At 37.3% G+C, this 15,168-nt stretch overlaps 3 protein-coding genes across 3 annotated transcripts; 2 read left to right on the forward strand and 1 right to left on the reverse strand.

Moving 5' to 3' along the window:
* Nucleotides 1-1,314: 1,314 nt before the first annotated feature.
* Nucleotides 1,315-4,594, forward strand: LOC306756295 (myelin-associated glycoprotein-like; the record flags this gene model as incomplete). The annotated part of the gene is made up of 5 exons (XM_079241021.1): nucleotides 1,315-1,357; nucleotides 2,259-2,606; nucleotides 2,759-3,058; nucleotides 4,210-4,400; nucleotides 4,571-4,594. 5 exons carry the CDS (start codon nucleotides 1,315-1,317, stop codon nucleotides 4,592-4,594), a joined length of 906 nt encoding a protein of 301 aa, XP_079097147.1.
* Nucleotides 4,595-6,488: 1,894 nt separating this feature from the next.
* LOC306756296 (free fatty acid receptor 2-like) lies at nucleotides 6,489-7,409 on the forward strand (the record flags this gene model as incomplete). The annotated part of the gene is made up of 1 exon (XM_079241022.1): nucleotides 6,489-7,409. The coding sequence occupies exon 1, from the start codon at nucleotides 6,495-6,497 to the stop codon at nucleotides 7,407-7,409; it is 915 nt and encodes a 304-aa protein (XP_079097148.1). The 5' UTR covers nucleotides 6,489-6,494.
* Nucleotides 7,410-7,598: 189 nt separating this feature from the next.
* Nucleotides 7,599-11,831, reverse strand: lim2.5 (lens intrinsic membrane protein 2.5; the record flags this gene model as incomplete). The annotated part of the gene is made up of 4 exons (XM_079240042.1): nucleotides 7,599-7,660; nucleotides 8,946-9,080; nucleotides 9,249-9,398; nucleotides 11,654-11,831. 4 exons carry the CDS (start codon nucleotides 11,829-11,831, stop codon nucleotides 7,599-7,601), a joined length of 525 nt encoding a protein of 174 aa, XP_079096168.1.
* Between the last annotated feature and the right edge of the window lie 3,337 nt (nucleotides 11,832-15,168).

Genomic DNA, 15,168 nt, shown 5'->3' on the forward strand with positions numbered 1-15,168 from the left:
AAGCCTTGGATCACGCAAGGAGCAAAACCAGAGGGGGAGGAGCCAAGACCAGGTGCCACTTTCAAATCTTGACGTGTGTGCGTGTGTTAACGGGTGTATGATAAGATGTATGTTTTGAAACTTTTTTAACCTGAATGAAGGTTTTTTTATAGATACATTCAACATTTGTGTTTTTTATGTAAAGCACTTTGGGCTGTTTTGGTATGAAAAGCGCTGTATAAATAAAGTTTGATTTGATTTGACTTGATTTGTTCCACGGATGGGAAGGAATGGTCCATTATTTTCAGATACTTGTGTAGCATTCATCTCTGGACAATCAGTGCCAGCAGCTCCAGACCTCATCACAGAGCTAGTCTTCATGGTTGTATGAATTAATTTAAATTATTTTGAATTGTATTAAAACCACTTGGGAAATCAAAGAACACGATTTCTCGAAGTGCTGGTTTATTGTTCCAGATGAAAATGAGGTCTTTATAGCAGATAGATTATGGGATCTTCAACCCAAGCCCATTACAATACACAAAGGGTAAAGGGTCTCGAAAGCTATTTGCTTCAACCCCAATCCAACCCCCATCGGTTATATAAGTATATATAAGTACTGTTCCTTAGAATTAAGCCAATTTGAAGGAACACAAATGCTCATACCAAATGTATTAATTTGACCGAATGACAAATACATACATTATTTCTGACACCATCTTTGTTACACAATCCTTGTGATATGTCATGTGACAACACCAAGTGGTGTACTGTCTAACAAACTGTCATCTTAGTAAGAAGCTAAACAGCCTCACTTTAGTACTTTCTCATTATTCGGTCTGAGTACTTTAAATGAGTTCAGCAAGTTTCCTGTTTGAGGCTGAATAGAGCAGAGGGGTGTAGAGGGGATTAGCATGTGGTAAAGAGGTAGACTTCAAGACGGTAACAGACCAGTGGGCCGTCACAGACACATTCACGCAGCAGCTCATCTAGCAAGGTAAGCTCTCTTGTACATACATCAAACTCACTTCATGTTAAAATAAAAAGATAACGGTAAGTAAATTTAGTTTTTACTGAAAAGTAACAAAGCCTGTTTTTAAACAATAAAAAAAAAGACAAAAAGCACTTGTTTAGAATAGTAATAATGATGCAGCAGCTTTCTATGCATGCCATTTATCATTTTCCCATGTTTCCTACATTATGGTGTGCATTGTTAAAATAATGCAAGAATGCTATGATTTAAAATCCTCCTCCTTTGGAAGGACAAATATTTCCGAAGCTTTTGTGTTTCAGGAATTTAGATGCGATTCATTGAATGGTGAAGTAACAATCGTCATGGAGACTGCTCATCTGCTCAGACTGCTCAGCCTGTTTGCTGGTAACGTTAAACTGTGTTATACTGTACTGACTTACATTCATACAAAAGCTAATGCAGCAAAGTTTCAATTTGAATTTTAAACAACAAAAGCTAACTCAGGAATGCAATATATATTGAATTAAATAACATGAACTACATGATAGGAAGTATAGTCACAGAAATGAACATTTGGTAATGTCAGTGTACAATCGACCCAAAACTATAATGATTAACTAACCCCAGTTAGAATACAGAAAAAGTATTCTGAAACTGTTAAATAATATGCATATCAGAATACTGTTAATGGACAGATGGGGGTATTATCCTGCCATGTATCAAGAGTGTAAATGGTAGATTTAAGAGCATTAATTCAGTCGCAAATGTTGTACTGCTCTCTCTCAAAACACTCTGCTCACACTCAAAATGTTTCTGTTTGGATGCAAATATGTTTTGTTTCTTCTCTGCCTCCTCTAAAAATTTCTCCTCATGGATTTTTTCTGCGCTCTTGGATACAAACCTGCCCTAAAGTCCACTAACAAATAGAAATAGTAATATTTTAGAGAATAACTCCTGTATCTTTCGCATCTTTTTGAGCCACAAAAAAATATTTCCGTTAAATAACATGAAAGTAAAATGCTACAGAAGATCTATTTGTGGATAACTATTCAGAGTAGCATTTTGCTGTGCATCAGTGTTTCTAGCTGTAGGTCACATGTCATTTTCTCATTCATTACCAGTAACAGCATCTCTAAATAGAACAACCACAAGTAACAGTTGCCGTCTTGTATAATAATAGTTTAATGGCAATAATGCATTTGTCTGCATTTCAGAACACACAAAAATAACTATTTGAAACGGCAAATACAACCGGAACTAAATATCCAGACAGTGCTTCATTTTCTTCTTTCTTTTTCCATTTCAGTAGTTCAGCAGGTAAGAAGCTGGAGCATCATCGTACCTAAAACAGTTACTGCAACTGAAGGGAGCTGCGTGGTGGTGCCATGTCAGACACAACCTCATACTCGGGTCATCTGGTACAAGTATCACAACATAAATTACCCTGTAGTTTATGATGGACTTAGACCTCAAACAGTTGAACCCCAGTTTAGAGGACGCACCTCAGTGTTAGGTAATGCTTCAAAGGGAAACTGCACCCTGATGATTGATGATGTGAACACAGCTGACAACAACCTACAAATTTATGTGTGGATCAATCCAGGAATGAAAAACACTCAAAAATTCCATGTTCAAACCATCACTGTCTCTGTTGGTAAGGTAATATTTATAAACGTTCATTTATTTCTGGAGCCCTAAACCGAGAAACGTACAGTACCATTTCCACGTGTTTAACAGAAAAGAAAACCTTCTGATTCCCCAAAGACATTGAACATTTCTTATGACATACATTTGTTTGTATTCTAGAGAGAAGAACTCCCATAATCTCTGTTCAGAGACAACTGGAGGAAGGGGAGATTTTGGAAGCCAGCTGCAGCATAAAGCACTCCTGCCCCTCCTCCCCTCCATCACTTCAATGGACTAAGAGCCCGTTTCTGATCAATTCCACTTTTATGGATTTCAATTCAGAATCAGAGGGCCAGTGGTTGTACAGAAACCTGCTGTGTGGAATAGTAACACGTGAAATGCAGGACAGCAAAATGAAATGTTCTGCTCAGTTCAAAACCTTCACCACAGAAAGTCAAGAGATCACACTCAACATTTTATGTAAGTAAATGTTTGTCCGAAATAAAGCACCTGCAGGGAAAGATTTACTCAGCAGCTACATTTCCAGTCAAATAAATCACTATGATTTCTTTCATTCACAGTTAAACCCCTCTATGTCATACTGATACTGGAGAAAAATGAAGTGATGGAAGGAGATAGCATCACATTGGCATGTTCTGCGAACTGCAACCCCCCAGCACATACATACTCATGGATCAGAAGACATAAGGGCAAGGACAGCAAACTAAATTCAACTGAGAACACAATATCCTTCGACAACATAACACGAGATACTTCTCTGTCCTGCATGGCTCACAACAGCGTTGGAGAGGGCCGATCAGCCTGGCATGATATAAATGTTCAGTGTGAGTAAATCTTATTTCTTTTATGGCATTAACTGTAGTTATACTTGCCAGTGAGCAAAACGTCGTCAGATTAAAAAAAATAAATAAATAAATACTGTTTAAAAAACAGTTAGTATAAACACAGCTTGGTGTGGTGGTTTGTTCTTTTACACAGCAAGATGGTTGCTGGTTCGGGCCTCAGGTTTGAACAGTAGTCTTTCTACAAGTTTGCATGTTCTTCCCGCGTTTGCGTGAGCTCTCTCTGGGTACTCCAGCTTGCTCCCACTGTTCAAAGGCATGTATGTTAGGTTAACTAACACAGATGTAACTTGCTTTGGATAAAAATGTCTGCCTCATGACTATTGAATAGTACATGCTTTTGATAGAACTTACACTGTAAATGTGTATACAGTAACAGATAATAGTAAGAGTGTTAAATTAGATATTTGAATAATCAGGGAAAATTACATTAACTTGTGTAAGTGGCAAAAGGGTTCTAAATTGGCTTAAGAGACATTGGTTAGGTTGGGAAGTGTTTCTGAAACTTGGTTTTTATCCCTCTTGCACTCCCTTTGAGCTAAGTTGTTCCATTACCTGCACTGCATCATCATGTTGTTGTTACTGTACATTATATTGCACAGGAAACATAGGATGATTGAGAAGTTGAACTGCGGTTAGGGTTGAGTTCAGCCATGTTATATAAATATATTTTTCATCTGTTTCACTGATTCAAACAAAGAAGTTTAATTACATTTATTTCACATTATTCATTTTAAATGAGCAATATTTCTTATTTCATCTTTCTAGATGCTCCGGTAATCCTACCAGAATCTTCCTGCAGGCAGGAGGAAGACATTATGCGGTGTTTCTGCCTCAGTGAGGCCTCCCCTAACGCCTCTATATCCTGGACTGCAGATGGAAATGACACTATTCCATCCTTATTCACCTCCTTCTCCACTCATGAGAAAAATGTTGTGTCTGGGGAAATACATGTGCCGGTAAACATCCAGATTGATTTATCATGCACAGCTTGGAACCAGTTTGGCAAAGACACCAAACAGCTACACTTTGGCTATTTGTCAAAAAGATGTAAGTTAAACTCAAGATGATTAACATTTTTTGTGGCTCGCATTGGTATTAAAAAAACTTTTTTGTTTTCTTTTTACAGCTCTTTGGTCATTGTTATGGTTAACTCCTCTGGGAATTGCTTTGCTCTTAGGATGTGCAATGTTATTTAGCAAAAAATACATCAGAAACAGGTAGGTATTCCTTGTTCCTTGTCACAGATTAGGGCTGAGATTGTGTGGTGTGGTGTGGATAGTTTGAATTGTTGGCAATGATTGGTTTAAAACTTTCTTGTCTTTTTTTTTCTTTCTTTTTATTTTGTTCCCAAAGACCTCATAATTATCATAATAATTCTGGCAACATTCAAGAGGAAAGGAATATACCTCTTCAAAGGTGTGTTTCAGTCTCCATGTAAAAAAAAAAAAAAAAAAAATGTACATTTTAAATTCACCATGATTTAAATAGTAAAGGTTTCTGTCAAAATGACCAAACATATTTCATTAGTAATTAGTTCTATGCTGATTGTTATTAGATCACAAGATGGAGGCACCTACCAGAGACCTGAGAGAGATGCTGAGGAGGACAGACTTTCCTCTATTTATGAAAATGATTGTCTTGAAGACATGCAGAGATAAGCGGTACAGTGGCAGAACAATCTCAAGAAACACAACAACTGGCAATGGTCAAGTGGATTCTGCAGCTCATTGTGGTTCCCAGTAGATCTTTTCTCATTCAAAGCATAAAACACAAAATATTGTCAAATAATCATATTCCCCAAATCAAATGACAGTTTATATTCCTTAATGCTTTTGTAAGTGCACTTTGCTCAAACATTATAAAAAAAATACTCAGACAGGACATTTTAACTTACAGGGTGTGCAGTGCAACATAATGACTGTTTAAACAACTAATCAGAGAGCACATGCTGTGCAGTATGCGGACAGCTTTGGATATGTGGACAGCTTTGTCAGACTCAGACAAAACTACTTAAATATCCAGATTTTAGTGTGTAGATCTGACAATGGACCTGTGACATTTAAACAATACACTGAGCTGTGTTGATTTCCTTTTACAGTGTTGTTTCAAACTATTATGGACAAAAATCAACTTATAATCAGTTGCCACAGATAGATTAATTGGTTACTTCGTACAGCTATTGTTCATCATGGTTTAAGAGCAGTGAAGGGTTCTCTAAATGGAATATATGTTTTGAAAACTATGTTTGATCCCATACAGGTCATGATGAAGTTATAACTGAATAAATGCAAGCGAATGGCAGACTAAAATTCAAATCTCTATATTTGAATTTACTTTAAGAGAGGCAATGGGTAGGGCTTGTTTGTTAACATACCTCAGATGAAGTCATTCTGGGCTACAGGTTTGCATTTTAGTTAATATTAACCTGCTGATGTCCACCCATCTCCATCATAACTCCTCCTTGTGTAATAGAGAATTTACATGGGATTCACTCTGTCCTGTTTATATCTTTATATCAGCTAATCTTTGAACTCACGACTCATCAAGCTACTTTTGTTGTTTAAAGTCACTGAAAAGAGGTTTAGTGTTCTTTCTGTGTTTCTTAAACCACAGCATTCTTAAATCTTTCCTGGTTCTGCAGGTAAGTATATATTTATCTTATAAAAGCAGACTGTGGATTTTTTTATGCTACTGAAATTCTACATCTGGTGTTTGGACCTGAGAGCTGAATGTGGCTCATTTGACTTGACAATACTGAATGAAAGAAGTACTAAGAAGCTGTGACTTCATCAATTTTTCTGTAAACAAGAATAGAGATGACAAAGATGATGTTTTAACTGTATCACTACTTAAAACTCAAAACTGCTTCATGTTTGTCACTTTAATTACTTTATTTTCAGATTTGTTTGATGATTAAAACCAGTTTAGTTTTTCTTGACATCTGAAATAAACTAAATATTTAAACTACAAAGACAGAGCCAGCAATAAGCTTTCTCTGTCACCACATACATTTTAATGGTGTTTGCTTTTTCTCCTGCTTTAGGTGCATAATGGGGTCAGTAGTGAGTGAAGTTGTTCTGTCATGTTACATATTATCCTTCCTGATTGGGCTTCCTGCCAACATCCTGGCTCTCTACGCTTTTACTGTGAAGATCCACCACAAGCCTCTTCCGGTAGACATCCTGCTTCTCAACCTGATCATCTCTGACCTGCTCTTCCTGATCACTCTTCCTCTCAAGATGCACGAAGCAGTGTCGGGCATGAAATGGACTCTGCCCAAGTTCATGTGCACCATCACCTCCTTCACCTTTTTCTCTACAATCTACACCAGCTCACTGCTGCTGATGGCGGTCAGCGTGGTCCGCTACATAGGAGCGGCGTTCCCCATCACCTATCAACAGCTGCAGAAACCTGTGTACGCGACTGTTATCAGTGCTGTGATCTGGCTGATCTCAGCAGGGCACTGCAGCATCACTTTCATCATCCAGCACCACCCATCTCTTTCCAACACAAACTCCAGTGTGTGCTATGAAAACTTCACAGAGAAGCAGTTGGAAGTTCTCCTCCCGGTGCGTTTGGAGTTTTTCTTTGTGCTCTGCCTTGTGCCTCTTGTGATTTCTGTTTTCTGCTACTTACGCTTGATTCTGATTCTGAACAGCCGTCCCCGAATATGCAAGGCACAAAGAAACAGAGCAATTGGCATGGCTTTGGGTACTCTTGCTGTGTTCCTCATTTGTGTTCTGCCGTACAATTTATCTCATTTAGTGGGTTACTTTGAGGGGAAAAGTCCAGAGTGGAGGTACTACACCTTGCTGCTTAGCTCCTTCAACACCTGTATCGACCCCATCATCTTCTATTTTTCCTCCTCCATCTTCCGTTTCACCAGCAAAAATTCTATTTTCAGGAAGCGCTGGTTTGATGCTGCACAGCTGAAAGGCCAGATTACCAGCTCTAACCAAGACTGAAACAGACTTTTGATAAAACCACAGAAAGATAAATGTCATTGACTTTTCAACCTCAAACTATTGCCAAACATAGAACAAAACCACAAGGCGTGCAGATAAGCAAATTGCAAGTTTTATTAATTTTGAGGAAGTTATTAATCTTTGAACATTTTATATCCTTTTTAGCTTTGCCATTAGTTCCTGTTTACTTCAACGTGGTCCTGCCACCCTTCTGCACTCATGCATTCTGTAGGCACACATGTAGAATATACCTGTAAAACAAACAAGAAAAAAACGCAAGCAGCTCAAAAAGAGTTTGTTATTCATTTACTCGCACAGCATTATGTGGACACCTATTTAAAAGCTGTTCTAGTTTATCCATGAGTTAGAATGTTAACTAACCATTTCAGGGGACATGAATGAGTCATCTAATGCATTGCTACACACTGTAGCATATATATATATATATATATATATATATATATATATATATATATATATATATATATATATATATATATATATATATATATATACATATATATATATATATATATATATATATACATATATATACATATATATATATATATATATATATATATATATGTGTATATATATATATATATATATATATATATATATATATATGTGTATATATATATATATATATATATATATATATATATATATATATATATATATACATATATATATATACATATACATATATATATATATATATATATATATATATATATATATATATATATATATATATATATATATATATATATATATATATATATATATGGCAATAGTTTGAGGTTTCCCAGTTTGCCTCAGTAACGAATATAAAAAATTACAATATATTTTTTTAGAATATATTATAAGAATGTGATATATTCCATAAATATTTTAGGAAATTAGATCAGTACTAATTGAATAAATAAAAATTAAAATGGGATTCAGAAACAGAAAACATCACTTTTGTCAAGTATGTGAATATAAAATATTATGTGACCAATGTAGCAAGTCTTGTATGAAGGGGTTAAGACAGGGGTTTCCAAAGTTGGTCCTCAGGGGCCGCAATCCTACAAGTTCTCAATGTACCACACATCTGACTCAAATATTTTGGATCCATTAGCCTATGAAGTTTGACAAAATGACTCATTAATTTGAGTCAAGTGTGTTGGAACAAGGAAACATAGAAATCCTACAGGAATGTGACCCTCAAGAGCTAGAGCTGGTGTATTACCCTGGGTTAAGACAGGTGAATGGAAAATCTGCATGAATTCAAAGCACTGCACACATATTGTGTTTATTTGTGGTGAAACACAACTTTTTGTCCTATTCATGTTGTTCGCATTTGAAACTCTACAGATTTTCAAAAGTTTAAATGTTGAGACTGCTCTAACTCACAACACCAACAACGTTAAGAGTATCTGAATAAATGATCATTTAAATGAAGTTTATTTCAGATTCTTTGGTTTTTGTTCAAGGAAAATAAAACATATGTCTTTTGTGTGTTTGGAATATTGTCATATAAATTATTACCTGCAAAGAAGGTCATGAGCAGTGCCACCCAGCCTAGTATGTAGGACCAAGAGAAACGCCAGTCACCAAAACGCTTGCCCAGGAAGTTCACTGTCACTCCGGTGTAAATGGCCATTGCAAGCAGAACAAAGAGAGCTGGTGTGGTAGAGAACAAGTGACACACATTTAATGAAATTTCAAGGAATTTTTTTTTGTTACCTTGTCAATTATCTTACTATGCCAGCCTTGTAACCATGATGTTCATGCAATGGGGTGGAGAGTGAATTTGATATGACATCAGCTGATTAGTGAAGCCACACTCACTTGAAACAAAGAACATGATCCCAGCAGCAAACGAGCGATTAAACCTCTCAAAAGCAGAGAAGTGAGCAAAAGAGAGAATTCCTGCGATGATGCCAGCAAAGCATGACATAGCAGACAGGATCATGAAAGCACGGGTGGCATTCCAGTAGGCTGGGAAGACAACAAAGGAAAGATGAAATGTTATGAAACTGCCCTCTGATTTGATATACATTTCAGCTACATAATGCATTCAATGTCATTTAAAAATGAGCTAGAAATGAACTTAGTGGCTGCTGTTACTGACTATTGTATACCTGTAAACTGTTTCAGTGAATATTTGGACTCACAGAAGAGTGATCATAAATGAGTGTAATGATTGTAAACAGACTATCACAAAGCAGTGCATGCTGGGTAAAAGCAAAATGCAAACAACAGTCTTCAGCTGGTATACTTCCATGCAGATGAAAACCATTTGAAATGTTTTTCCATTTCATGCCAGAAGAATTTTTCTAAATCATCCAACTTCTGCTCATAAAACAGCAGATGTAGTTTTAAATTTATGTTATAAACAGTCCGAGATCATGGTCCTCAGCTGGAATAGGGAGGATTGTCCTCTCCGGGTCGCTAGTGAGGTCCTGCCCCGACTGGAGGAGTTTAAATATCTCGGGGTCTCGTTCATGAGTGAGGGAAGGATGGAGCCGGGCTCTCCCTTAGACATAAAGATAGGGTGAGAAGCTCGGTCATCCGGGAGCGGCTCAGAGTAGAGCCACTGCTCCTCTGCATCGAGAGGAACCAGTTTAGGTGGAATCTGGTCAGGGTGCCTCTTGGACACCTCACTGGTGAGGTCTTCTGGGCACGGCCCTGTGGGAGGAGACCCCTGGGAAGACCAAGAACACACTGGAGGGATTATATCTCTCGGCTGGCCTGGGAACGCCTTGGGATTCCCCCCTTGGAGTTGGCAAATGTATCTGGGGAGAGGGAAGTCTGGGCTTCCCTGCTTAGGCTGCTGCCCCTGCGACCCAACCCCAGACAGGCGGCAGAAATGAATGGATGGATTGATAGATGAATGGGTTATAAACAGTCAGGAAAGAAGCTCAAGAAAAGTGCAAATCCCTTTTTTTTTATCGCGTGTACTGACCGCATTGCCTTGATTCCATGTCATGCCGGTGATGACTTAAAGATGCAGGATGTGACAATATCAAAGGTCATTGACCTTTACATTGAAAAATGTAATATATAATGAAGAACTGTGTTTCTATTGGTATCCATTGGTTCTATTTTAATCTTATTCTTGTAAAATGAGCAATTCATATTGACTTACCATGGGTGCAGCTGCAATATTTCTGCCACCATTTTTTCATATGGTGTGTCTAAATGGGCAGACAACTCTGTGTGCAAAGTGAGAACCCTCCGGGCTGTAAAATGACACTACCTGCTTTGTTTGATAGATGTTAGAGCCCTGGTAACACCTCAAGGTCCATTTATGATACACTAAATACATATAAGAAGCTTTTCTCCACCCTCTTGTCATCTACATGTGTGCATCAGTCCAATACATGTATACATGAAGCCCTTGAAGATGCGAGCTGTGACCAAGTAAACAAAATAGTACCACCAGAAACTCTGAGGGCAATGTTGTTGGGGAATGTAGTTTATGAGTGACCCACATAAAGAACAAAGAAGCCACCAACTTTTTAATGGCAGCACAGAACACCTCTGTCAACTGTGTTGCCTCCTTTTATGTCTCTTTCTAAGAACAAACATTGTCATGATCTTCTCCATTGTCATCATGTCTGGAACATCAGAACAGTAAAGTCTGAACTTCATCTTGGTGACCAATATGCCAACATAGGGACCACATTAAAATTTGAGGTCAGTGATGTTTGAAATAGACATACCTATTACCTAATTATGCAAGTAAAGGAGCATAAATGGGGCTTGAAGGGGTACACAGAAAAAGACACAACTACTTAGTTACCTTTTGTGCAGTCATTGTTGCACCCGAGGCCACTAGATCCAGTAACAGATTAAAACATATTTAAGCCTGTCTATTCACAATATGCTTGGAGATTAAAATCATTGCTACAAGATGTAATTAAGTCTTACACACTGCACCTTTAAGTATCTGTTTTATTTTATTTTCATAAGGCAAAACATTTCTGCTCATAATTACAAGCTGGTGATTGTGAAAACAATGATTTTTAGGCATTTATTGTGTAATTTTTTTCATGGAAATCAGGTAAATGCACTTTCCACATATGACAATGAGGAAATTCTTCTATGTGCATCTCAGACATAAGGTTTGAAATTGTAGTGATCTCCAGATTTGTTTTGAACAGATGAGCCTTGTCTCCGGAGAGCCCTGTTGTGACCTATGTGGTCTGAAGTTGCAGTTTTAGAGTCCACATTCATAGTTTCCTACTTACCAATGCTGTCAGTCTGCATGTAGCATTTGCCAGACATGCAGTATCTCCACAGCCCCTGATGGGCAAAACTGCCGGACAAACGGTACTGCATCCAGTAGTCTGTGGCTGTGGAGACCACCAACAAGATGTTTCCCACGATGGCACAAAACAGGCCACCTCCCATGAAGCTGTACATCATCAGTGACACTATGACGTTGGCCAAGGCTTTATGCACTGAGACAAAGGCAAAGAGACAGACAGACAATCAGTACTGTGAGGTTATAGGTCTACAAGCTTTAGTCACTGTCTGCTGTGTTCATCACAAACTTCATTCTGTTGTCTTGATTAAACACAGAGCGCTTTCTTTCAGAATTACGCTTAAGATTTAGATTTCAGAACGTGGTGCCATTCAGCTAATGTTTTCCTTACTTTTTCTGCATTTCATTTTCTCTAACCATGACTTTAACCCCTGCAGAGATGACATTGTCTTACAGCCTGCAGGTGCACACAATGAGTCATTGCATCATTTCAGCTCTCCTCTTCACATAAATATCAGGACAGCACTGTTGCATTAGCAGTGACATTTAGAGTTGTCATTTTAAGAGATGTTACCTGTGGTTGCTTAAGCCTTTATTTAAACATGCATATTATATATTTTAGGTATGCAGCTAGCTGAATAAATATGTTATGGGGGCTGTCTACATGAGCATACTAACCAGAATAAAGGAAACAGAAATGCAAAAAAAAAGCTGGACAACATCCCAGTCACCCAAAAATCTGCGCTAAGCCAGAACACAAAGTGATGAATGAGAAAAATTAAACTTACAAGCAAATATGGATGAAATGATTAATGGAGCGTGTGAAACACTTGGCCAATGTTTCTCTGAGCTGTCAGAGAAAAGACACAGCACATCTGCACCTTGCAGTGCTGGTCTGAACATCCTATATTATATAGATATCCTATACTTAAAAGATGGAGACAAGACTGGTGATTGAATAAATCTTAATTTCAAGCTATCATGTATTAAATATCTATATGTAAACAGAAAAAAAATTAGATTTTGATTAAAAAAGATTCATATTTATGCAAAATAGGAAATTGTTTTGGGTTAAAATCTTGAATGCTCTCAACTAAAAGCCTCTAAAGACTTTCACATATGCCTGTTGATTGCATGTGATGCTATTAATTCTCCTGTTTTAACTCATTAGTTTCATCAGGTGGCATTCGCCATTTGGGGGGGGGGAAAAAACAGAAATAAGCACTTCAGATTGTCTTACCGGAATTCCTCAGGATAAATTAATCCCCTTAAGTATCAGCCTTTCCTCAGGGAAAGAGTGAGAGACAGTACAAGCCCCGAGTGAGCAAAACGTCAAAGAGGAAGCCCTAGGCTGAATTCCAAAAGGTTATCCCCTCCACTTTTCTGTTGATGGAGGCAAAATCCTTTAAAGCAATCAGCACTGAACAAATGCACTTGAGCTAGAGGGCCAAAAGCCACGTGATTTGTTCACATTGAAGTACATGAGAGTACTTTGGGGGTCAGGGATGAGGGGAGGGGCGATGGTGCTGGGGAGGAGGGAAGGTTAGGGGGGATCTGGGATATGAGGCTGCTGCGCCACAGTCCTCGTCTGTTGTTCTACCAGGCGTTCTGGAACTGTGGATGTGCAAAGGCTTGCAGTACTGCTGTGGTCAATGAAACATGCTGAGGCACACAATTTCTTTCAGTCTAGCAAGGGTGTGGTCATGGAAACAGATACATGTTTAGAGCAGATGCATGACCAAAAAGCTGTTAAAATTGCAGCCTGCTTACAGGAAATGTTAGAAACATTCACACTGAATATATAACATTGCAGTTTGTTACAGTGTCAGTAAAAGGCTGACTATTAATGCAACAGGAGTGTTCTTAACTTTTGTTCCATACTGAATTTTTACTGTAGTATTAATATATCTCTCTGAAACACTGAAAAGAGTTATTAATGTAAGTCCTAATATTACTCTGACAATGAACTGAACTGTTTAGATTGTTTAAAGTTACCTCTTTTTTTATGCTTTGGCAAGATAAAACAAAGTCTTGCACAACATGACCTCTAGTTAAAGTCAGAATAACATGTGATCATGATACATTTCTCACACCATCAAATAAAACTTAACATCTCATCTTCCTACAAATTCTTTGTGGCAGATCATACATCTCATTTTAGGTCTGTACCTAATTAGTTGTTGCTACGCCATGTGCTACATTAATATGTGTTACAGCTCATTATATCTCAGGTGGTCTGCGGTAATATCCATGTAGCTATGCCCTCTGGGAAAGGTGCACATTTATTTTGTTTTGTCAGTTATTGCCAACTTACTGAATTTATTTTAGGGATATTACTGGATACAGTAAACATTTACTGCATAAAAATTCCTGAAACACAATTAATGTTTGAAATGATTGACATGTAGATGTGTAACCAGGACAAGGCACCATTATGTTATTACTAGTAATTGCTGTCATCATTACTAGTAAATAACCATTTGTGTAACAAACATTATTTACCACTGCTTGAAAGCAAAAAGTATTAAACATTATAGTTGAGTTAGGCAAGTTGTACAATGCAATTTAACATGTCATCTATGTCAAGCCGTTTGAGTATTTATTACATATCTTTGATATCAGCCATTACTTTGATTCACCAAGACTCAAACAGCTTGCCATAGTCATCCTTTATACATTGACACCATATCTAAATGGCATCTTTCATGGCTCTATAGCACCATCTGCTGCACAAAGGTATGACACGTTTCTGCAAAAGTGTTTTAAAATGTAAAAAAATTCAACTTCACATGGAATTATTTTTATTAAAACAATTTCAGGTGTCTTCAATGTCATTTTCACATTTACCAGTTATGGTGTGGTCCAGACTGGACCCTCTGGGAAGTTGATTTTGGCCTCAGGGCTGTATGTTTGACATCCATGATGGAAATAGAAGTAAGCCTCTACAACTAGAAAGTAGGGCAAAGCAAATTTGTGTTCAACAACAAAGTCACATCAGGGCAATTGAGTGGGAGGAAAGAGTAGTAACAGGAGATTAATACAGCCTGGAGAACTGGGAAAACTTGATCTGCCCAGTTACAGTAAGAACTAAAGTCACATAAAAGCAGATCATTGTGAAAATTATGTTAACGCATGTTAGTAGTAACGCATTATGTTACTATTTGCTGAGGCTGTTAAATCATAAGTATCTAAAACACCATTCTGATAAGAAACTGAAGTGTTAAAGCATGTTACATTATTTCTTGTGTAAAATTTAAAAAGTATTTTGGATTGAAAGCAACTAAATACATAATGTATGGAAACATATCAAAGTATTGTATGCCATTTCTAAAATGTAGAAAAGTGAAAATATAGCTGTGAGATACTCCAACACCTTAAAATGACACATTTAATGGCTTCTACTGTATGTAGGTTTTATTTTACCTGCAGAACATATGTGTTTCAGGAATATGTTAGCATAGCAAAATCATCAGTGTGCTGACATTTTCATAATAAAAT

Source organism: Telmatherina bonti, assembly GCF_933228915.1.
Source record: "Telmatherina bonti genome assembly, chromosome: 5".
In the NCBI taxonomy this organism is placed as follows: Eukaryota; Metazoa; Chordata; class Actinopteri; order Atheriniformes; family Telmatherinidae; genus Telmatherina; species Telmatherina bonti.